General features: G+C 51.0%; 1 protein-coding gene across 7 annotated transcripts in view; it reads right to left on the minus strand.

The window, feature by feature from the left end:
• eps8a (epidermal growth factor receptor pathway substrate 8a) overlaps positions 1-20,318 on the minus strand; it is a 108,371-nt gene that overhangs the window by 7,275 nt on the left and 80,778 nt on the right. For 4 of the 7 annotated variants that reach the window (XM_055905141.1, XM_055905137.1, XM_055905143.1 and 1 more), the window contains 5 exons: positions 19,884-20,024; positions 13,768-13,791; positions 12,902-13,142; positions 8,033-8,216; positions 2,159-2,532 (listed from right to left, as the gene is read on the minus strand). In XM_055905141.1, the coding sequence (XP_055761116.1) occupies positions 2,349-2,532; positions 8,033-8,216; positions 12,902-13,142; positions 13,768-13,791; positions 19,884-20,024 (774 nt within the window). In that variant the 3' untranslated portion in view covers positions 2,159-2,348. Of the gene's footprint in view, positions 1-2,158; positions 2,533-8,032; positions 8,217-12,901; positions 13,143-13,767; positions 13,792-19,883; positions 20,025-20,318 lie in introns of those variants that run through there. The other 3 variants (XM_055905142.1, XM_055905138.1, XM_055905139.1) reach the window with 2 other exon arrangements.

Consider the following 20,318-nt stretch of genomic DNA (forward strand, 5'->3'; position numbering starts at 1 on the left):
ACACCACCAAAGCATGATGCTGCCACCAAAATGCTTCACCGTCGGGATGGTGCCAGGTTTCCTCCAGACGTGACGCTTGGCATTCAGGCCAAAGAGTTCAATCTTGGTTTCATCAGACCAGAGAATCTTGTTTCTCATGGTCTGAGAGTCCTTTAGGTGCCTTTTGGCAAACTCCAAGTGTACAGTGTCTTTTAGTGAGGAGTGGCTTCTGTCTGTCCACTCTACTATAAAGGCCTGATTGGTGGAGTACTGCAGAGATGGTTGTCCTTCTGGAAGGTTCTCCCATCTCCACAGAGGAACTCTGGAGCTCTGTCAGAGTGACCATCGGGTTCTTGGTCACCTCCCTGACCAAGGCCCTTCTCACCAATTGCTCAGTTTGGCCGGGCGGCCAACTCTAGGAAGATTATTGGTGGTTCCAAACTTCTTCTATTTAAGAATGATGGAGGCCACTGTGTTCTTGGAGACCTTCAATGCTGCAGAAATGTTTTGGTACCCTTCCCCAGATCTGTGCCTCGACACAATCCTATCTCGGAGCTCTACGGACAATTCCTTCGACCTCATGGCTTGGTTTTTGCTCTGACATGCACTGTCAACTGTGGGACCTTATATAGACAGGTGTGTGCCTTTCCAAATCATGTCCAATCAATTGAATTTACCACAGGTGGTCTCCAATCAGGTTGTAGAAACGTCAAGGATGATCAATGGAAACAGGATGCACCTGAGCTCAACTTTGAGTCTCATAGCAAAGGGTCTGAATACTTATGTAAATAAGATAAACATTTTTAATACATTTGCAAAAAAAAAAAAAAATGTTTTCACTTTGTCATTAAGGGTTATTGTGTGTAGATTGACGAGGAAAAACATTAATTTAATCCATTTTAGAATAAGGCTGCAACGCAACAAAATACGGAAAAAGCAACGGTGTTTACAGGTACACACAGGTGTTTGCAGGTACTGTGATGACATCAACACATTCAGAAGAAGAGATTCAAGGTTCTGTGATGACATCAACACATTCAGAAGAAGAGATTCAGGGTTCTGTGATGACATCAACACATTCAGAAGAAGAGATTCAGGGTTCTGTGATGACATCAACACATTCAGAAGAAGAGATTCAGGGTTCTGTGATGACATCAACACACTCAGAAGAATAGATTCCCTAAAGCAGACTCCCAGACAGTAGAATCCTCTGAACTACACTAGCCACAATGCAACACTGGGTTCAAACATTTAGCCCAAGTGGACTTTTCAACACAGTCTGGACGTTTGATAGCTGAACGCTTCCGTTCAGGTTTAACCCTGCAGTCTGCCTTGAGGCAGCTTTGACTGGCTGCCTTCTGTTCAGGTTTAACCCTGCACTCTGCCTTGAGGCAGCTTTGACTGGCTGTCTTCCGATCAGGTTTAACCCTGCAGTCTGCCATGAGGCAGCTATGACTGGCTGCCTTCCGTTCAGGTTTAACCCTGCAGTCTGCCATGAGGCAGCTATGACTGGCTGTCTTCCGTTCAGGTTTAACCCTGCAGTCTGCCTTGAGGCAGCTATGACTGGCTGCCTTCCGTTCAGGTTTAACCCTGCAGTCTGCCTTGAGGCAGCTATGACTGGCTGCCTTCCGATCAGGTTTAACCCTGCAGTCTGTCTTGAGGCAGCTATGACTGGCTGTCTTCCGTTCAGGTTTAACCCTGCAGTCTGCCTTGAGGCAGCTATGACTGGCTGCCTTCCGTTCAGGTTTAACCCTGCAGTCTGCCTTGAGGCAGCTATGACTGGCTGCCTTCCGTTCAGGTTTAACCCTGCAGTCTGCCTTGAGGCAGCTATGACTGGCTGTCTTCCGTTCAGGTTTAACCCTGCAGTCTGCCTTGAGGCAGCTATGACTGGCTGCCTTCTGTTCAGGTTGAACCCTGCAGTCTGCCATGAGGCAGCTATGACTGGCTGCCTTCTGTTCAGGTTGAACCCTGCAGTCTGCCATGAGGCAGCTATGACTGGCTGTCTTCTGTTCAGGTTTAACCCTGCAGTCTGTCTTGAGGCAGCTATGACTGGCTGCCTTCTGTTCAGGTTGAACCCTGCAGTCTGCCATGAGGCAGCTATGACTGGCTGCCTTCCGTTCAGGTTTAACCCTGCAGTCTGCCTTGAGGCAGCTATGACTGGCTGCCTTCCGATCAGGTTTAACCCTGCAGTCTGCCTTGAGGCAGCTATGACTGGCTGCCTTCTGTTCAGGTTTAACCCTGCAGTCTGCCTTGAGGCAGCTATGACTGGCTGCCTTCTGTTCAGGTTTAACCCTGCACTCTGCCTTGAGGCAGCTAGCTACTGCATCTTTATCCCTGGTCGAACAGTGTTAATCAGCTAGCTTGCAGGGTTAGCCCGGCTCAGTGTCATCAGGTTTAGCAGGAGGAGAAGGACTACCCACCTCCAGAGCAGCCTTCTGGACGGTCACCTGACTAAAGACCCTGGCCCCGTCGTCTGGACACACCGTCTTCAGCTCCTCCTTATTCAGAGAGAACAGCTGGGCTCCGGTTAATACTCCCAGACTGGTAATGGTACTATAGAGACGGGTAGGAGCACAGGAGATAGGAATAGAAATAGACATCAGCCACACAATGAGTTGAGCTCATTCATTTAAATAGTAAAAAGCACAGGACCCAGAATAGAACCTTGGGGGACACCAGCAAATCACCTCCACATAGTCAGATAGAACTAATATTTGTACATGTCCAGTGTGACTTACAACCAGTTGAATCCCTTCAGCTGTAGCCAGGCCTTGACCTCGTCAGGAGAGGAGATATCAGCACTATACCGTACTATAGGATGTATTCTCATATAGATATACAGATGATGTTATATACATATACACAACCGTTCAAAAGTTTGGGGTCACTTAGAAATGTCCTTTTCTTTTTTTAAAGAAAAGCAAAATATTGTTCTATTAAAATAACATCAAATTGATCAGAAATACAGTGTAGACAATGTTAATGTTGTAAATGACTATTGTAGCTGGAAACGGCAGATTTGGGTGTCTATGTACTGTAATGTTGTCACGATCGTGTGGCGGATCGTGTGGCGGATTAACGGACCAAAATGCAGCAGTTGGAAAATACGCCATCTTCTTTTATTATAACACGAAGATGAACACGACACAAAAACACTTTAACAAAACAACAAAATAACAAAACGACCGTGAAGCTACAAACGTTGTGCACTTACACACACTGGCTACAAACGTTCTTACATAGACAATTACCCACAACCAATGAGAGCCTATGGCTACCCTAAATAAGGCTCCCAATCAGAGACAACCGAAATCAGCTGTCTCTAATTGGGAACTCATTCAGGTAACCATAGACTCTCCTAGATAACTAACCAACATAGACAACGCTAGACATCTACACTCAACACAAAACCATATACTACACCCCATAACCCCTTTACCAAATAAACACCCAAAACCAACAAAACATAAACATTCCCCATGTCACACCCTGACCTAACTAAAATAATAAAGAAAACAAAGAATAATAAGGCCAGGGCGTGACATAACCCCCCCCTTGAGGCGCGAACTCCGGGCGCACCATACACAGTCTAGGGGAGGGTCTGGGTGGGCTCCCCTCCACGGTGGCGGCTCCGGCTCTGGTCGTAGTCCCCACGTCACCACAGTACCTAACCACCTCCTAGGCTTCCTCCAAACGACCCCCCTCCACATTAACCCCATTGCATTAAGGGGGAGTTCCGGACTAAGGGACAGCTCCGGACTAAGGACCAGTACCAGGGTAAGGGGCAGTACCAGGGTCAGGGGCAGTACCAGGATAAGGGGCAGTACCAGGGTAAGGGGCAGCACCAGGGTAAGGGGCAGCACCAGGGTAAGGGGCAGCTCCAGGGTAAGGGGCAGCTCCGGACTGAGGAATGGCAGCTCCGGACTGAGGGACCGCAGCTCCGGACTGAGGGACTGCAGCTCCGGACTGAGGGACGGCCCATGGCTGGCTGACAGATCTGGCTGCTCATGGCTGGCTAACGGATCTGGCTGCTCATGGCTGGCTAACTGATCTGGCTGCTCATGGCTGGCTGACGGATCTGGCTGCTCATGGCTGGCTGACGGATCTGGCTGCTCATGGCTGGCTGACTGATCTGGCTGCTCATGGCTGGCTGACGGATCTGGCTGCTCATGGCTAGCTGACGGATCTGGCTGCTCATGGCTAGCTGACGGATCTGGCTGCTCATGGCTAGCTGACGGATCTGGCTGCTCATGGCTAGCTGACGGATCTGGCTGCTCATGGCTAGCTGACGGATCTGGCTGCTCATGGCTAGCTGACGGATCTGGCTGCTCATGACTAGCTGACGGATCTGGCTGCTCATGGCTAGCTGACGGATCTGGCTGCTCATGGCTAGCTGACGGATCTGGCTGCTCATGGCTAGCTGACGGATCTGGCTGCTCATGGCTAGCTGACTGATCTGGCTGCTCATGGCTAGCTGACGGATCTGGCTGCTCATGGCTAGCTGACGGATCTGGCTGCTCATGGCTGGCTGACGGATCTGGCTGCTCATGGCTGGCTGACGGATCTGGCTGCTCATGGCTGGCTGACTGATCTGGCTGCTCCTGTCTGGTTGGCGGCTCTGGCAGATCCTGTCTGGTTAGCGGCTCTGGCAGATCCTGTCTGGTTGGCGGCTCTGGCAGATCCTGTCTGACGGACGGCTCTAGCGGCTCCTGTCTGGCTGGCGGCTCTAGCGGCTCCTGTCTGGCGGACGGCTCAGTGGGCTCATGGCAGACGGGCGGCTTTGCAGGCTCATGGCAGACGGGCGGCTTTGCAGGCTCATTGCAGACGGATGGCTCAGATGGCGCTGGGGAGACGGATGGCTCAGATGGCGCTGGGGAGACGGATGGCTCAGATGGCGCTTGGCAGACGGGCAGTTCAGTCATTGCTGTGCAGACGGCAGACTCCTGCCGGCTGAGGCGCACTGTAGGCCTGGTGCGTGGTGCCGGGACTGGTGGCACCGGGCTGGGGACACGCATCTCAGGGCTAGTGCGGGGAGCAGGAACAGGGCATACTGGACCCTGGGAGCGCACATTAGGCCTAGTGCGTGGTGCCGGAACTGGTGGTACCGGGCTGGGGACACGCATCTCAGGGCTAGTGCGGGGAGCAGGAACAGGGCATACTGGACCCTGGGGACGCACATTAGGCCTAGTGCGTGGGGCCGGAACTGGTGGTACCGGACTGGGGACACGCATCTCAGGGCTAATGCGGGGAGCAGCAACAGGGCACACTGGACTCTCAAGGCGTACTATAGGCCTTGTGCGTGGTACCGGTACTGGTGGTACCGGGCTGAGGACCCGCACATCAGGGCGAGTACGGGGAGAAGGAACAGTGCGTACAGGACTCTGGAAACACACAGAGGGCTTGGTGCGTGGTGTAGGCACTGGTGGTAATGTGCTGGAGACACGCACCACAGGGCTAGTACGTGGAGGAACAACAGGGCTCTGGAGACACCCAGGAAGCTTGATGCGTGGTGTAGGCACTGGTGGTAATGGGCTGGAAACACGCACCTCAAAGCTAGTGCGGGGAGCAGGAACAGTGCGTAAAGGGCTCTGGAGACGCACCTTAGACCTAGTGCTTGGTGCCGGAACTAGTGGTACAGGGCTGGGGACATGCATCTCAGGATGAGTGCAAAAAGTAGGAACAGGACACACCGGGTTGTGAAGGTGTACTGGAGACCTGGTGTGTATAGCCGGCATCAAATCTTCCGGAACTTTAACACGAGTTTCAGGCTGAGTACGAGGAACTGACACAGGTGGCATCGGACAGCTAATACGCTCCTCAGGAAGAATGCATTGCATACTCTGCCAAACCAACAGCTCTCTCTCTTCACTCTCCTCCAATTTCGTCAACAACTCTTCGAATGTCTCATAATCTCCCCTTCGTTCACTCTCCTCCAATCTGTCCAATAACTCCTCGACACACTCAGACTCACCCCTCAACTTCGCCGACTGCTCCAAGTGCCCCCCTCCCAAAAAATTTTTGTGCTGTCTCTTGGGCTTCCTCCCGTGTCGCCGTGCTACCTCTCTCTCTGCCTTGGGGCAGTGATATTCCCCTGGCTGTGACCAGGGTCCTCTCCCGTCTAGAATTTCCTCCCATCTCCAGAAATCCTGTGTAGGTAGGTCCTGTTGCCGCCTTCCATGCCGCTTGGTCCTATGGTGGGTAATTCTGTCACGATCGTGTGGCGGATTAACGGACCAAAATGCAGCAGTTGGAAAATACGCCATCTTCTTTTATTATAACACGAAGATGAACACGACACAAAAACACTTTAACAAAACAACAAAATAACAAAACGACCGTGAAGCTACAAACGTTGTGCACTTACACACACTGGCTACAAACGTTCTTACATAGACAATTACCCACAACCAATGAGAGCCTATGGCTACCCTAAATAAGGCTCCCAATCAGAGACAACCGAAATCAGCTGTCTCTAATTGGGAACTCATTCAGGTAACCATAGACTCTCCTAGATAACTAACCAACATAGACAACGCTAGACATCTACACTCAACACAAAACCATATACTACACCCCATAACCCCTTTACCAAATAAACACCCAAAACCAACAAAACATAAACATTCCCCATGTCACACCCTGACCTAACTAAAATAATAAAGAAAACAAAGAATAATAAGGCCAGGGCGTGACAAATGTCTTGTGTTAGCTAATCCAAGTTTATAATTTTAAAAGGCTAATTGATCATTAGAAAACCCTTTTGCAATTATGTTAGCACAGCTGAAAACTGTTCTGATTAAAGAAGCAATAAAACTGGCCTTCTTTAGACTAGTTGAGTATCTGGAGCATCAGCATTTGTGAGTTCGATTACAGGCTCAAAATGGCCAGAAACAAAGTACTTTCTTCTGAAACTCGTCAGTGTATTCTTTTTCTGAGAAAATAAGGCTATTCCATGCGAGAAATTGCCAAGAAACTGAAGATCTCGTACAACGCTGTGTACTACTCCCTTCACAGAACAGCACAAACTGGCTTTAACCAGAATACAAAGAGGAGTGGGAGGCCCCGGTGCACAACTGAGCAAGAGGACAAGTACATTAGAGTGTCTAGTTTGAGAAACAGACGCCTTACAAGTCCTCAACTGGCAGCTTCATTAAATAGTACCCGCAAAACACCAGTCTCAACGTCAACAGTGAAGAGACGACTCCGGGATGCTGGCCTTCTAGGAAGAGTTGCAAAGAAAAAGACATATCTCAGACTGGCCAATAATAATACAAGATTAAGATGGGCAAAAGAACACAGAACCTGGACAGACGAATCTAAGTTTGAGGTGTTTGGATCACAAAGAGGAACATTCATGCGATGCAGAAAAAATGAAAAGATGCTGGAGGAGTGCTTGACGCCATCTGTTAAGCATGGTGGAGGCAATGTGATGGTCTGCTGGTGCTTTGGTGGTGGTAAAGTGGGATATTTGTACAGGGTAAAAGGGATCTTGAAGAAGGAAGGCTATTACTCCATTTTGCAACGCCCTGTGGACGGCGCTTAATTGGAGCCAATTTCCTCCTACAACAGGACAATGACCCAAAGCACAGCTCCAAACTATGCAAGAACTATTTAGAGAAGAAGCAGTCAGCTGGTATTCTGTCTATAATGGAGTGGCCAGCACAGTCACCGGATCTCAACCCTATTGAGCTGTTGTGGGAGCAGCTTGACCGTACGGTACGTAAAAAGTGCCCATCAAGCCAATCCAACTTGTGGGAGGTGCTTCAGGAAGCGTAAAGTGAAATCTCGTCAGATTACCTCAACAAATTGACAACTAGAATGCCAAAGGTCTGCAAGGTTGTAATTGCAGCAAATGGAGGATTCTTTGACGAAAGCAAAGTTTGAAGGACACAATTATTATTTTAATTATAAATCATTATTTATAACCTTGTCAACGTCTTGACTATATTTCCTATTAATATTGCAACTAATTTCATGTATGTTTTTATGGAAAACAAGGACATTTCTAAGTGACCCCAAACTGTTGAATGGTAATGTATATTAAATGACGTACACAGAGCTGAATCCCTTCAACTGTAGCCAGGCCTTGACCTCGTCAGGGGAGGAGTCGTAAGTGACGTTGACGGACGGGAGGGAGGTGCTGCGAGCAGGAACAGCAAACTTCTTGTTGGCGCTTCGACCCAATGTGAGGCGGTGCATCAACTCATCCTGAACCTCCTCCATGTTGGACTTCCTCCCTACAGGACGCAACATAACACAGACACAACATTAACCACCTGACCCCAACCCTAACCCCGACCCTAACCCTAACCCTCCATGTTGGACTTCCTCCCTACAGGACGCAACATAACACAGACACAACATTAACCACCTGACCCCAACCCTAACCCCGACCCTAACCCTAACCCTGACCCTCCATGTTGGACTTCCTCCCTACAGGATGCAACATAACACAGACACAACATTAACCACCTGACCCCGACCCTAACCCTGACCCTAGCCCTAACCCTGACCCTCCATGTTGGACTTCCTCCCTACAGGACGCAACATAACAGACACAACATTAACCACCTGACCCCAACCCTAAACCCTGACCCTAAACCCTAACCCTCCATGTTGGACTTCCTCCCTACAGGACGCAACATAACACAGACACAACATTAACCATACCACCTGACCCCAACCTTAAACCCTGACCCTAAACCCCAACCCTAACCCCAACCCTCCATGTTGGACTTCATCCCTACAGGACGCAACATAACACAGACACAACATTAACCATACCACCTAACCCCAACCCTAACCCCAACCCTGACCCTAACCCCAACCCTGACCCTAACCCCAACCCTGACCCCAACCCCAACCCTAAACCCTGACCCTAACCCCAACCCTACAGGACGCAACATCACACAGACACAACATTAACCATACAACCTAAACCCAACCCTGACCCTACCCTAACCCTAAACCCTAAACCCTGATCATACCACCTAACCCCAACCCCCAACCCTAACCCTAACCCCTGACCCTAACTCTAACCCCAAACTCTGACCCCAACCCTAAACTCTGACCCCAACCCTAAACCCTGACCCTAACCCTAAACCCTAAACCCTGACCATACCACCTAGCCCCAACCCCCAACCCTAACCCTAACCCCTGACCCTAACTCTAACCCCAAACTCTGACCCCAACCCTAAACTCTGACCCCAACCCTAAACCCTGACCCTAACCCTAAACCCTAAACCCTGACCATACCACCTAGCCCCAACCCTAACCCCTGACCCTAAACCCCAACCCCAAACACTGACCCCAACCCTAAAAACCCTAACCCCAACCCTAAACCCTGACCCCAACCCCAACCCTAACCCCAACCCTAAACCCCAACCCTAAACCCTGACCCCAACCCTAACCCCAACCTTAAACCCTGACCCCAACCCCAACCCCAACCCTGACCCTAAACCCCAACCCTAAACCCCAACCCTAAACCCTGACCCTAAACCCGACCCTAAACCCTAAACCTAACCCCAACCCTAAACCCTGACTCTAACCCTAAACCCTGACCCTAAACCCTGACCCTAACACAAACCCTAACCCTGACCCTAAACCCTAAACCCCAACCCTAAACCCTGACCCTAAACCCAAACCCTAACCCTGACCCTAAACACTAAACCCTAACCCTAACCCAAACCCTAAACCCAACCCTAAACCACGACCCTAACCCTAACACCAACCCTAACGCTAAACCCTAACACCAACCCTAAACCCTGACCCCAACCCTAAACCCCAACCCTAACCCTAACCCCAACACTAAACCCTGACCCTAACCCCAACCCTAAACCCTGACCCTAACCCCAAACCCTAACCCTAACCCTGACCCTAAACCCCAACCCTAAACCTAATCCTAATCCAGACTCCTGAAATTAACCCTGCCCACCGTCAGCCACCAGGAAGTAAACATTATAGTACCGACACCTTGCCCGGAGAAACAGTATGACATCATAAGAGTCTACAGCCCTCTGTCAGGGAAACATAGACATAGAGTACATAGACACCCAACAACAGCCATTAGGTCACCAGGAGACATTACAGTACATAGACACCCAACAACCATTAGGTCACCAGGAGACATTACAGTACATAGACACCCAACAGCCATTAGGTCACCAGGAGACATTACAGTACATAGACACCCAACAACCATTAGGTCACCAGGAGACATTACAGTACATAGACACCCAACAAAAGCCATTAGGTCACCAGGAGACATTACAGTACATAGACACCCAACAAACATTAGGTCACCAGGAGACATTACAGTACATAGACACCCAACAACCATTAGGTCACCAGGAGACATTACAGTACATAGACACCCAACAACCATTAGGTCACCAGGAGACATTACAGTACATAGACACCCAACAACCATTAGGTCACCAGGAGACATTACAGTACATAGACACCCAACAACAACCATTAGGTCACCAGGAGACATTACAGTACATAGACACCCAACAACCATTAGGTCACCAGGAGACATTACAGTACATAGACACCCAACAACCATTAGGTCACCAGGAGACATTACAGTACATAGACACCCAACAACCATTAGGTCACCAGGAGACATTACAGTACATAGACACCCAACAACCATTAGGTCACCAGGAGACATTACAGTACATAGACACCCAACAACCATTAGGTCACCAGGAGACATTACAGTACATAGACACCCAACAACCATTAGGTCACCAGGAGACATTACAGTACATAGACACCCAACAACCATTAGGTCACCAGGAGACATTACAGTACATAGACACCCAACAACCATTAGGTCACCAGGAGACATTACAGTACATAGACACCCAACAGCCATTAGGTCACCAGGAGACATTACAGTACATAGACACCCAACAACCATTAGGTCACCAGGAGACATTACAGTACATAGACACCCAACAACCATTAGGTCACCAGGAGACATTACAGTACATAGACACCCAACAACAGCCATTAGGTCACCAGGAGACATTACAGTACATAGACACCCAACAACCATTAGGTCACCAGGAGACATTACAGTACATAGACACCCAACAACCATTAGGTCACCAGGAGACATTACAGTACATAGACACCCAACAACCATTAGGTCACCAGGAGACATTACAGTACATAGACACCCAACAACAGCCATTAGGTCACCAGGAGACATTACAGTACATAGACACCCAACAGCCATTAGGTCACCAGGAGACATTACAGTACATAGACACCCAACAACCATTAGGTCACCAGGAGACATTACAGTACATAGACACCCAACAACAGCCATTAGGTCACCAGGAGACATTACAGTACATAGACACCCAACAGCCATTAGGTCACCAGGAGACATTACAGTACATAGACACCCAACAACCATTAGGTCACCAGGAGACATTACAGTACATAGACACCCAACAACCATTAGGTCACCAGGAGACATTACAGTACATAGACACCCAACAACCATTAGGTCACCAGGAGACAATACAGTACATAGACACCCAACAACCATTAGGTCACCAGGAGACATTACAGTACATAGACACCCAACAACAGCCATTAGGTCACCAGGAGACATTACAGTACATAGACACCCAACAACCATTAGGTCACCAGGAGACATTACAGTACATAGACACCCAACAACCATTAGGTCACCAGGAGACATTACAGTACATAGACACCCAACAGCCATTAGGTCACCAGGAGACATTACAGTACATAGACACCCAACAACCATTAGGTCACCAGGAGACATTACAGTACATAGACACCCAACAGCAATTAGGTCACCAGGAGACATTACAGTACATAGACACCCAACAACCATTAGGTCACCAGGAGACATTACAGTACATAGACACCCAACAACAACCATTAGGTCACCAGGAGACATTACAGTACATAGACACCCAACAACCATTAGGTCACCAGGAGACATTACAGTACATAGACACCCAACAACCATTAGGTCACCAGGAGACATTACAGTACATAGACACCCAACAACCATTAGGTCACCAGGAGACATTACAGTACATAGACACCCAACAACCATTAGGTCACCAGGAGACATTACAGTACATAGACACCCAACAACAGCCATTAGGTCACCAGGAGACATTACAGTACATAGACACCCAACAACAACCATTAGGTCACCAGGAGACATTACAGTACATAGACACCCAACAACCATTAGGTCACCAGGAGACATTACAGTACATAGACACCCAACAGCCATTAGGTCACCAGGAGACATTACAGTACATAGACACCCAACAACCATTAGGTCACCAGGAGACATTACAGTACATAGACACCCAACAACAGCCATTAGGTCACCAGGAGACATTACAGTACATAGACACCCAACAACAGCCATTAGGTCACCAGGAGACATTACAGTACATAGACACCCAACAACCATTAGGTCACCAGGAGACATTACAGTACATAGACACCCAACAACCATTAGGTCACCAGGAGACATTACAGTACATAGACACCCAACAACCATTAGGTCACCAGGAGACATTACAGTACATAGACACCCAACAGCCATTAGGTCACCAGGAGACATTACAGTACATAGACACCCAACAGCCATTAGGTCACCAGGAGACATTACAGTACATAGACACCCAACAACCATTAGGTCACCAGGAGACATTACAGTACATAGACACCCAACAACCATTAGGTCACCAGGAGACATTACAGTACATAGACACCCAACAACCATTAGGTCACCAGGAGACATTACAGTACATAGACACCCAACAACCATTAGGTCACCAGGAGACATTACAGTACATAGACACCCAACAACCTTTCCTAAAGTTACATGAAGACAGGCGTGACTTACGGTTGACTGGCAGGGGCCTCTGGTTTGGGTGGTCTCTCATGGTGACGCTGCCTGGGATGCTTCCGGCGTCGCTGGAGGTGTTGCTGCTCTGTCTGCTCACCGTGCTGGGCGGGGGCCGAGGGGGTTCGGCCGGTGGGGGCAGGGGAGGGGTGGGGAGACGTGGCGGGGCAGGAGGGAGGGGTGTAGGGATGGGGGGCATGGGGGTGGCCGTGGGTTTGGGGACGTAGTCCGTCCGCTGTTTCTGAGGAGGAGAAGAGACGAGGAGACTGTAGTGGTGAACTCAGAACAGATCTCCCGAGTGGCGCAGTGGTCTAAGGCACTGCATCGCACTGCTAGCTGTGCCACTAGAGATTCTGGGTTTGAGTCCAGGCTCTGTCGCAGCCGGCCGCGACCGGGAGACCCATGAGGCGGCGCACAATTGGCCCAGCGTCGTCTGGGTTAGGGGAGGGTTTGGTCGGCAGGGAAGTTCTTGTCTCATCGTGCATGAGCAACTCCTGTGGCGGGCCGGGCGCAGTGGACGCTGACACGGTCGCCAGGTGTACGAAGTGTTTCCTCCGGCACATTGGTGCGGCTGGCTTCCGGGTTAATTGGGCATTGTGTCAAGAAGCAGTGCGGCTTGGTTGGGTCGTGTTTCGGAGGACGTTTCGGCTCTCAACCTTTGCCTCTCTCAAGTCCGTACGGGAGTTGCAGCGATGAGACAAGACTGTAACTACCAATTGGATGCCACGAAATTGAGGAGAAAAAGGGGTAAAAAATAATAATAATTATTTTTTATTTTTTAAGTATAAAATAACAGATCTAGCCTACAATCATCACCAACAGAATCCATCCACTGTATTAATATGAAGCAGACGTTGCTTAGTTACCTCGTTCAACTCTCCCAGTAATTGCTTGCATGAGGAGATGGAAATAAAACACGGTTATGAGGTGTTGAACTGTACTTTGCCCAAGGCACCGCAAACTCACTCAGGTGAAACCACAGCACCTTGACAAGGCACCGCAAACTCACTCAGGTGAAACCACAGCACCTTGACAAGGCACCGCAAACTCACTCAGGTGAAACCACAGCACCTTGACAAGGCACCGCAAACTCACTCAGGTGAAACCACAGCACCTTGACAAGGCATCGCAAACTCACTCAGGTGAAACCACAGCACCTTGACAAGGAACCGCAAACTCACTCAGGTGAAACCACAGCACCTTGACAAGGAACCGCAAACTCACTCAGGTGAAACCACAGCACCTTGACAAGGCACCGCAAACTCACTCAGGTGAAACCACAGCACCTGGACAAGGCACCGCAAACTCACTCAGGTGAAACCACAGCACCTGGACAAGGCACCGCAAACTCACTCAGGTGAAACCACAGCACCTTGACAAGGCACCGCAAACTCACTCAGGTGAAACCACAGCACCTTGACAAGGCACCGCAAACTCACTCAGGTGAAACCACAGCACCTTGACAAGGCACCGCAAACTCACTCAGGTGCAAAGAAGACTGACACGAAACCTCGAAACCACAGCACATTGACAAGGCGGTGTAACACATTGACAAGGCGGGTGCCAGATCCCTCCAATAGCTAGACTAGAGGGCAAACTGAAACACTGCAGAGGGAATCTAGACGTCTAACATGGAAGGGAGCCAGATCCCTCCACTGGCTAGACTAGAGGGGAAACGGGAATCTAGACGTCTAACATGGAAGGGAGCCAGATCCCTCCACTAGCTAGGCTAGAGGGGAAACGGGAATCTAGACGTCTAACATGGAAGGGAGCCAGATCCCTCCACTAGCTAGGCTAGAGGGGAAACGGGAATCTAGACGTCTAACATGGAAGGGAGCCAGATCCCTCCACTAGCTAGGCTAGAGGGGAAACGGGAATCTAGACGTCTAACATGGAAGGGAGCCAGATCCCTCCACTAGCTAGGCTAGAGGGGAAACGGGAATCTAGACGTCTAACATGGAAGGGAGCCAGATCCCTCCACTAGCTAGGCTAGAGGGGAAACGGGAATCTAGACGTCTAACATGGAAGGGAGCCAGATCCCTCCACTAGCTAGGCTAGAGGGGAAACGGGAATCTAGACGTCTAACATGGAAGGGAGCCAGATCCCTCCACTAGCTAGGCTAGAGGGGAAACGGGAATCTAGACGTCTAACATGGAAGGGAGCCAGATCCCTCCACTAGCTAGGCTAGAGGGGAAACGGGAATCTAGACGTCTAACATGGAAGGGAGCCAGATCCCTCCACTAGCTAGACTAGAGGGGAAACGGGAATTTAGACGTCTAACATGGAAGGGAGCCAGATCCCTCCACTAGCTAGACTAGAGGAGAAACGGGAATCTAGACGTGTAACATGGAAGGGAGCCAGATCCCTCCACTAGCTAGACTAGAGGGGAAACGGGAATCTAGACGTGTAACATGGAAGGGAGCCAGATCCCTCCACTAGCTAGACTAGAGGGGAAACGGGAATCTAGACGTGTAACATGGAAGGGAGCCAGGGGCCGACTCTAACTGCAGAAGGTTAGAGCAGGCTCTGACTGCAGAAGGTTAGGGCCGGCTCCGACTGCAGAAGGTTAGGGCCGGCTCCGACTGCAGAAGGTTAGGGACGGCTCCGACTGCAGAAGGTTAGGGACGGCTCCGACTGCAGAAGGTTAGGGACGGCTCCGACTGCAGAAGGTTAGGGCCGGCTCCGACTGCAGAAGGTTAGGGACGGCTCCGACTGCAGAAGGTTAGGGCCGGCTCCGACTGCAGAGGGTTAGGGCCGGCTCCGACTGCAGAGGGTTAAGGCCGGCTCCGACTGCAGAGGGTTAGGGGCGGCTCCGACTGCAGAAGGTTAGGGGCGGCTCCGACTGCAGAAGGTTAAGGCCGGTTAGGGCCGGCTCCGACGGCAGAAGGTTAGGGCCGACTCCGACGGCAGAAGGTTAGGGCCGACTCCGACTGCAGAAGGTTAGGGCCGACTCCGACTGCAGAAGGTTAGGGCCGGCTCCGACTGCAGAAGGTTAGGGCCGGCTCCGACTGCAGAAGGTTAGGGCCGGCTCCGACTGCAGAAGGTTAGGGCCGGCTCCGACTGCAGAAGGTTAGGGCCGGCTCCGACTGCAGAAGGTTAGGGCCGGCTCCGACTGCAGAAGGTTAGGGCCGGCTCCGACTGCAGATGGTTAGGGCCGGCTCCGACTGCAGAAGGTTAGGGCCGGCTCCGACTGCAGAAAGTTAGGGACGGCTCCGACTGCAGAAGGTTAGGGACGGCTCCGACTGCAGAAGGTTAGGGACGGCTCCGACTGCAGAAGGTTAGGGACGGCTCCGACTGCAGAAGGTTAGGGACGGCTCCGACTGCAGAAGGTTAGGGACGGCTCCGACTGCAGAAGGTTAGGGCCGGCTCCGACTGCAGAAGGTTAGGGCCGGCTCCGACTGCAGAAGGTTAGGGCCGGCTCCGACGGCAGAAGGTTAGGGCCGGCTCCGACGGCAGAAGGTTAGGGCCGGCTCCGACGGCAGAAGGTTAGGGCCGACTCCGACGGCAGAAGGTTAGGGCCGACTCCGACGGCAGAAGGTTAGGGCCGACTCCGACTGCAGAAGGTTAGGGCCGACTCCGACTGCAGAAGGTTAGGGCCGACTCCGACTGCAGAAGGTTAGGGCCGACTCCGACTGCAGAAGGTTAGGGCCGACTCCGACTGCAGAAGGTTAGGGCCGACTCCGACTGCAGAAGGTTAGGGCCGACTCCGACTGCAGAAGGTTAGGGCCGACTCCGACTGCAGAAGGTTAGGGCCGACTCCGACTGCAGAAGGTTAGGGCCGACTCCGACTGCAGAAGGTTAGGGCCGACTCCGACTGCAGAAGGTTAGGGCCGACTCCGACTGCAGAAGGTTAGGGCCGACTCCGACTGCAGAAGGTTAGGGCCGACTCCGACTGCAGAAGGTTAGGGCCGACTCCGACTGCAGAAGGTTAGGGCCGACTCCGACTGCAGAAGGTTAGGGCCGACTCCGACTGCAGAAGGTTAGGGCCGACTCCGACTGCAGAAGGTTAGGGCCGACTCCGACTGCAGAAGGTTAGGGCCGACTCCGACTGCAGAAGGTTAGGGCCGACTCCGACTGCAGAAGGTTAGGGCCGACTCCGACTGCAGAAGGTTAGGGCCGACTCCGACTGCAGAAGGTTAGGGCCGACTCCGACTGCAGAAGGTTAGGGCCGACTCCGACTGCAGAAGGTTAGGGCCGACTCCGACTGCAGAAGGTTAGGGCCGACTCCGACTGCAGAAGGTTAGGGCCGACTCCGACTGCAGAAGGTTAGGGCCGACTCCGACTGCAGAAGGTTAGGGCCGACTCCGACTGCAGAAGGTTAGGGCCGACTCCGACTGCAGAAGGTTAGGGCCGACTCCGACTGCAGAAGGTTAGGGCCGATTCCGACTGCAGAAGGTTAGGGCCGGCTCCGACTGCAGAAGGTTAGGGACGGCTCCGACTGCAGAAGGTTAGGGACGGCTCCGACTGCAGAAGGTTAGGGCCGGCTCCGACTGCAGAAGGTTAGGGTCGGCTCCGACTGCAGAAGGTTAGGGCCGGCTCCGACTGCAGAAGGTTAGGGCCGGCTCCGACTGCAGAAGGTTAGGGCCGGCTCCGACTGCAGAAGGTTAGGGCCGGCTCCGACTGCAGAAGGTTAGGGCCGGCTCCGACTGCAGAAGGTTAGGGCCGGCTCCGACTGCAGAAGGTTAGGGCCGGCTCCGACTGCAGAAGGTTAGGTCCGGCTCCGACTGCAGAAGGTTAGGGACGGCTCCGACTGCAGAAGGTTAGGGACGGCTCCGACTGCAGAAGGTTATGGCCGGCTCCGACTGCAGAAGGTTAGGGCCGGCTCCGACTGCAGAAGGTTAGGGCCGGCTCCGACTGCAGAAGGTTAGGGCCGGCTCCGACTGCAGAAGGTTAGGGCCGGCTCCGACTGCAGAAGGTTAGGGCCGGCTCCGACTGCAGAAGGTTAGGGACGACTCCGACTGCAGAAGGTTAGGGCCGGCTCCGACTGCAGAAGGTTAGGGCCGGCTCCGACTGCAGAAGGTTAGGGACGACTCCGACTGCAGAAGGTTAGGGACGGCTCCGACTGCAGAAGGTTAGGGCCGGCTCTGACTGCAGAAGGTTAGGGGTATGTGTGGGTATGGAAGTGGGTAAACAGACTCGCGAGCCACTGCAGCACCCTCATGATAAGTTCAGATTTTTGTGGCCCATCCCTCCACTAGAGGCACTCAGCACACAGCCATTCTCACCCAGAGCCATATATACTGTATGTACAGTATGACTCTGGTCCAACCAACCATACCTTGAACAACTCAAACTCCTTCTTTGGCATCATTAGCTTCATGTGAAAGACAACGAGGAGCAGGTGGAAATGAGACAGACAGACAGATGTATGACAGGGACATGATTTAATGGCTGACGAGATGCTTTACTCTGTCAATAGGACTGGTGGAACATGTAGAGGAGTGGAGTCTACAGCCGTGGCCAAAAGTTTTTGACACAAATATACGTTTTCACAAAGTCTGCTGCTTCAGTGTCTTTAGATATTTTTGTCAGATGTTACTATGGAATACTGAAGTATAATTACAAGCATTTCATAAGTGTCAAAGGCTTTTGTTGACAATTACATGAAGTTCATGCAAAGAGTCAATATTTGCAGTGTTGACCCTTCTTTTTCAAGACCTCTGCAATCCGCTCTGGCATGCTGTCAATTAACTTCTGGGCCACATCCTGACTGATGGCAGCCCATTCTTGCATAATGAATGCTTGGAGTTTGTCAGAATTTGTGGGGTTTTGTTTGTCCACCCGCTTCTTGAGGATTGACCACAAGTTTTCAATGGGATTAAGTTCTGGGGAGTTTCCTGGCCATGGACCCAAAATATCGATGTTTTGTTCCCCGAACCACTTAGTTATCACTTTTGCCTTATGGCAAGGTGCTCCATCATGCTGGAAAAGGCATTGTTCGTCACCAAACTTTTCCACACATGAATGGTCTCAGGATGCTTTACTGTTGACATGACACAGGACTGATGGTAGCACTCACCTTGTCTTCTCCGGACAAGCTTTTTTCCGGATGCCCCAAACAATCGGAAAGGGGGTTCATCAGAGAAAATGACTTTACCCCAGTCCTCAGCAGTCCAATCCCTGTACCTTTTGCAGAGTATCAGTCTGTCCCTGATGTTTTTCCTGGAGAGAAGTGGCTTCTTTGCTGCCCTTCTTGACACCAGGCCATCCTCCATAAGTCTTCGCCTCACTGTGCGTGCAGATGCACTCACACCTGCCTGCTGCCATTCCTGAGCAAGCTCTGTACAGGTGGTGCCCTGATCCCGCAGCTGAATCAACTTTAGGAGACGGTCCTGGCGCTTGCTGGACTTTCTTGGGCGCCCTGAAGCCTTCGTCATAACAATTAAACTGCTATCCTTGAAGTTCTTGATGATCCGATAAATGGTTGATTTAGGTTCAATCTTACTGGCAGCAATATCCTTGCCTGTGAAGCCCTTTTTGTGCAAAGCAATGATGACGGCACGTGTTTCCTTGCAGGTAACCATGTTTGAGAGAGGAAGAGCAATGATTCCAAGCACCACCCTCCTTTTCAAGCTTCCAGTCTGTTATTCGAACTCAATCAGCATGACAGAGTGATCTCCAGCCTTGTCCTCGTCAACACTCACACCTGTGTTAACGAGAGAATCACTGACATGATGTCAGCTGGTCCTTTTGTGGCAGGGCTGAAATGCAGTGGAAATGTTTTTTGGGGGATTCAGTTCATTTCCATGACAAAGAGGGACTTTGCAATTTAATTGCAATTCATCTGATCACTCTTCATAACATTCTGGAGTATATGCAAATTTCCATCATACAAACAGAGGCAGCAGACATTGTGAAAATGTATATTTGAGCCACTCTCAAAACTTTTGGCCTCGACTGTATTACTTTACTCTGTCAATAGGACTGATATTAACATACAAATGCTGAGAACCTTATTGTGAGACACCGTCCAGGGACTTACCTGTATAGTATGGCTATAGATGGGTTCCCCCCGCACCGTGACGTCCACAGCCTTGGTGACCTCCAGGATGTTGTTTGGCACATAGCCAGACGCCCCGGAACAATTACACACCTTCCACCACTGCTTCCTGTCATCCAGCACCTGAACAGGGTTACCAGGGGGAGGATTGGTTACCTTCAACACTGTTGGTACAGATGGACCTGACCTGGGTTACCGGGGGGAGGATTGGTTACCTTCAACACGGCTGTTACATGTTACAGATGGTCCTGACCTGGGTTACCAGGGGGATGATTGGTTACCTTCAACACTGTTGTTACAGATGGACCTGACCTGGGTTACCAGGGGGAGGATTGGTTACCTTCAACACTGTTGTTACAGATGGACCTGACCTGGGTTACCAGGGGGATGATTGGTTACCTTCAACACTGTTGTTAC

The sequence above is a fragment of the Salvelinus fontinalis genome, chromosome 39 (genome assembly GCF_029448725.1).
Source record: "Salvelinus fontinalis isolate EN_2023a chromosome 39, ASM2944872v1, whole genome shotgun sequence".
Lineage (NCBI taxonomy): Eukaryota > Metazoa > Chordata > Actinopteri > Salmoniformes > Salmonidae > Salvelinus > Salvelinus fontinalis.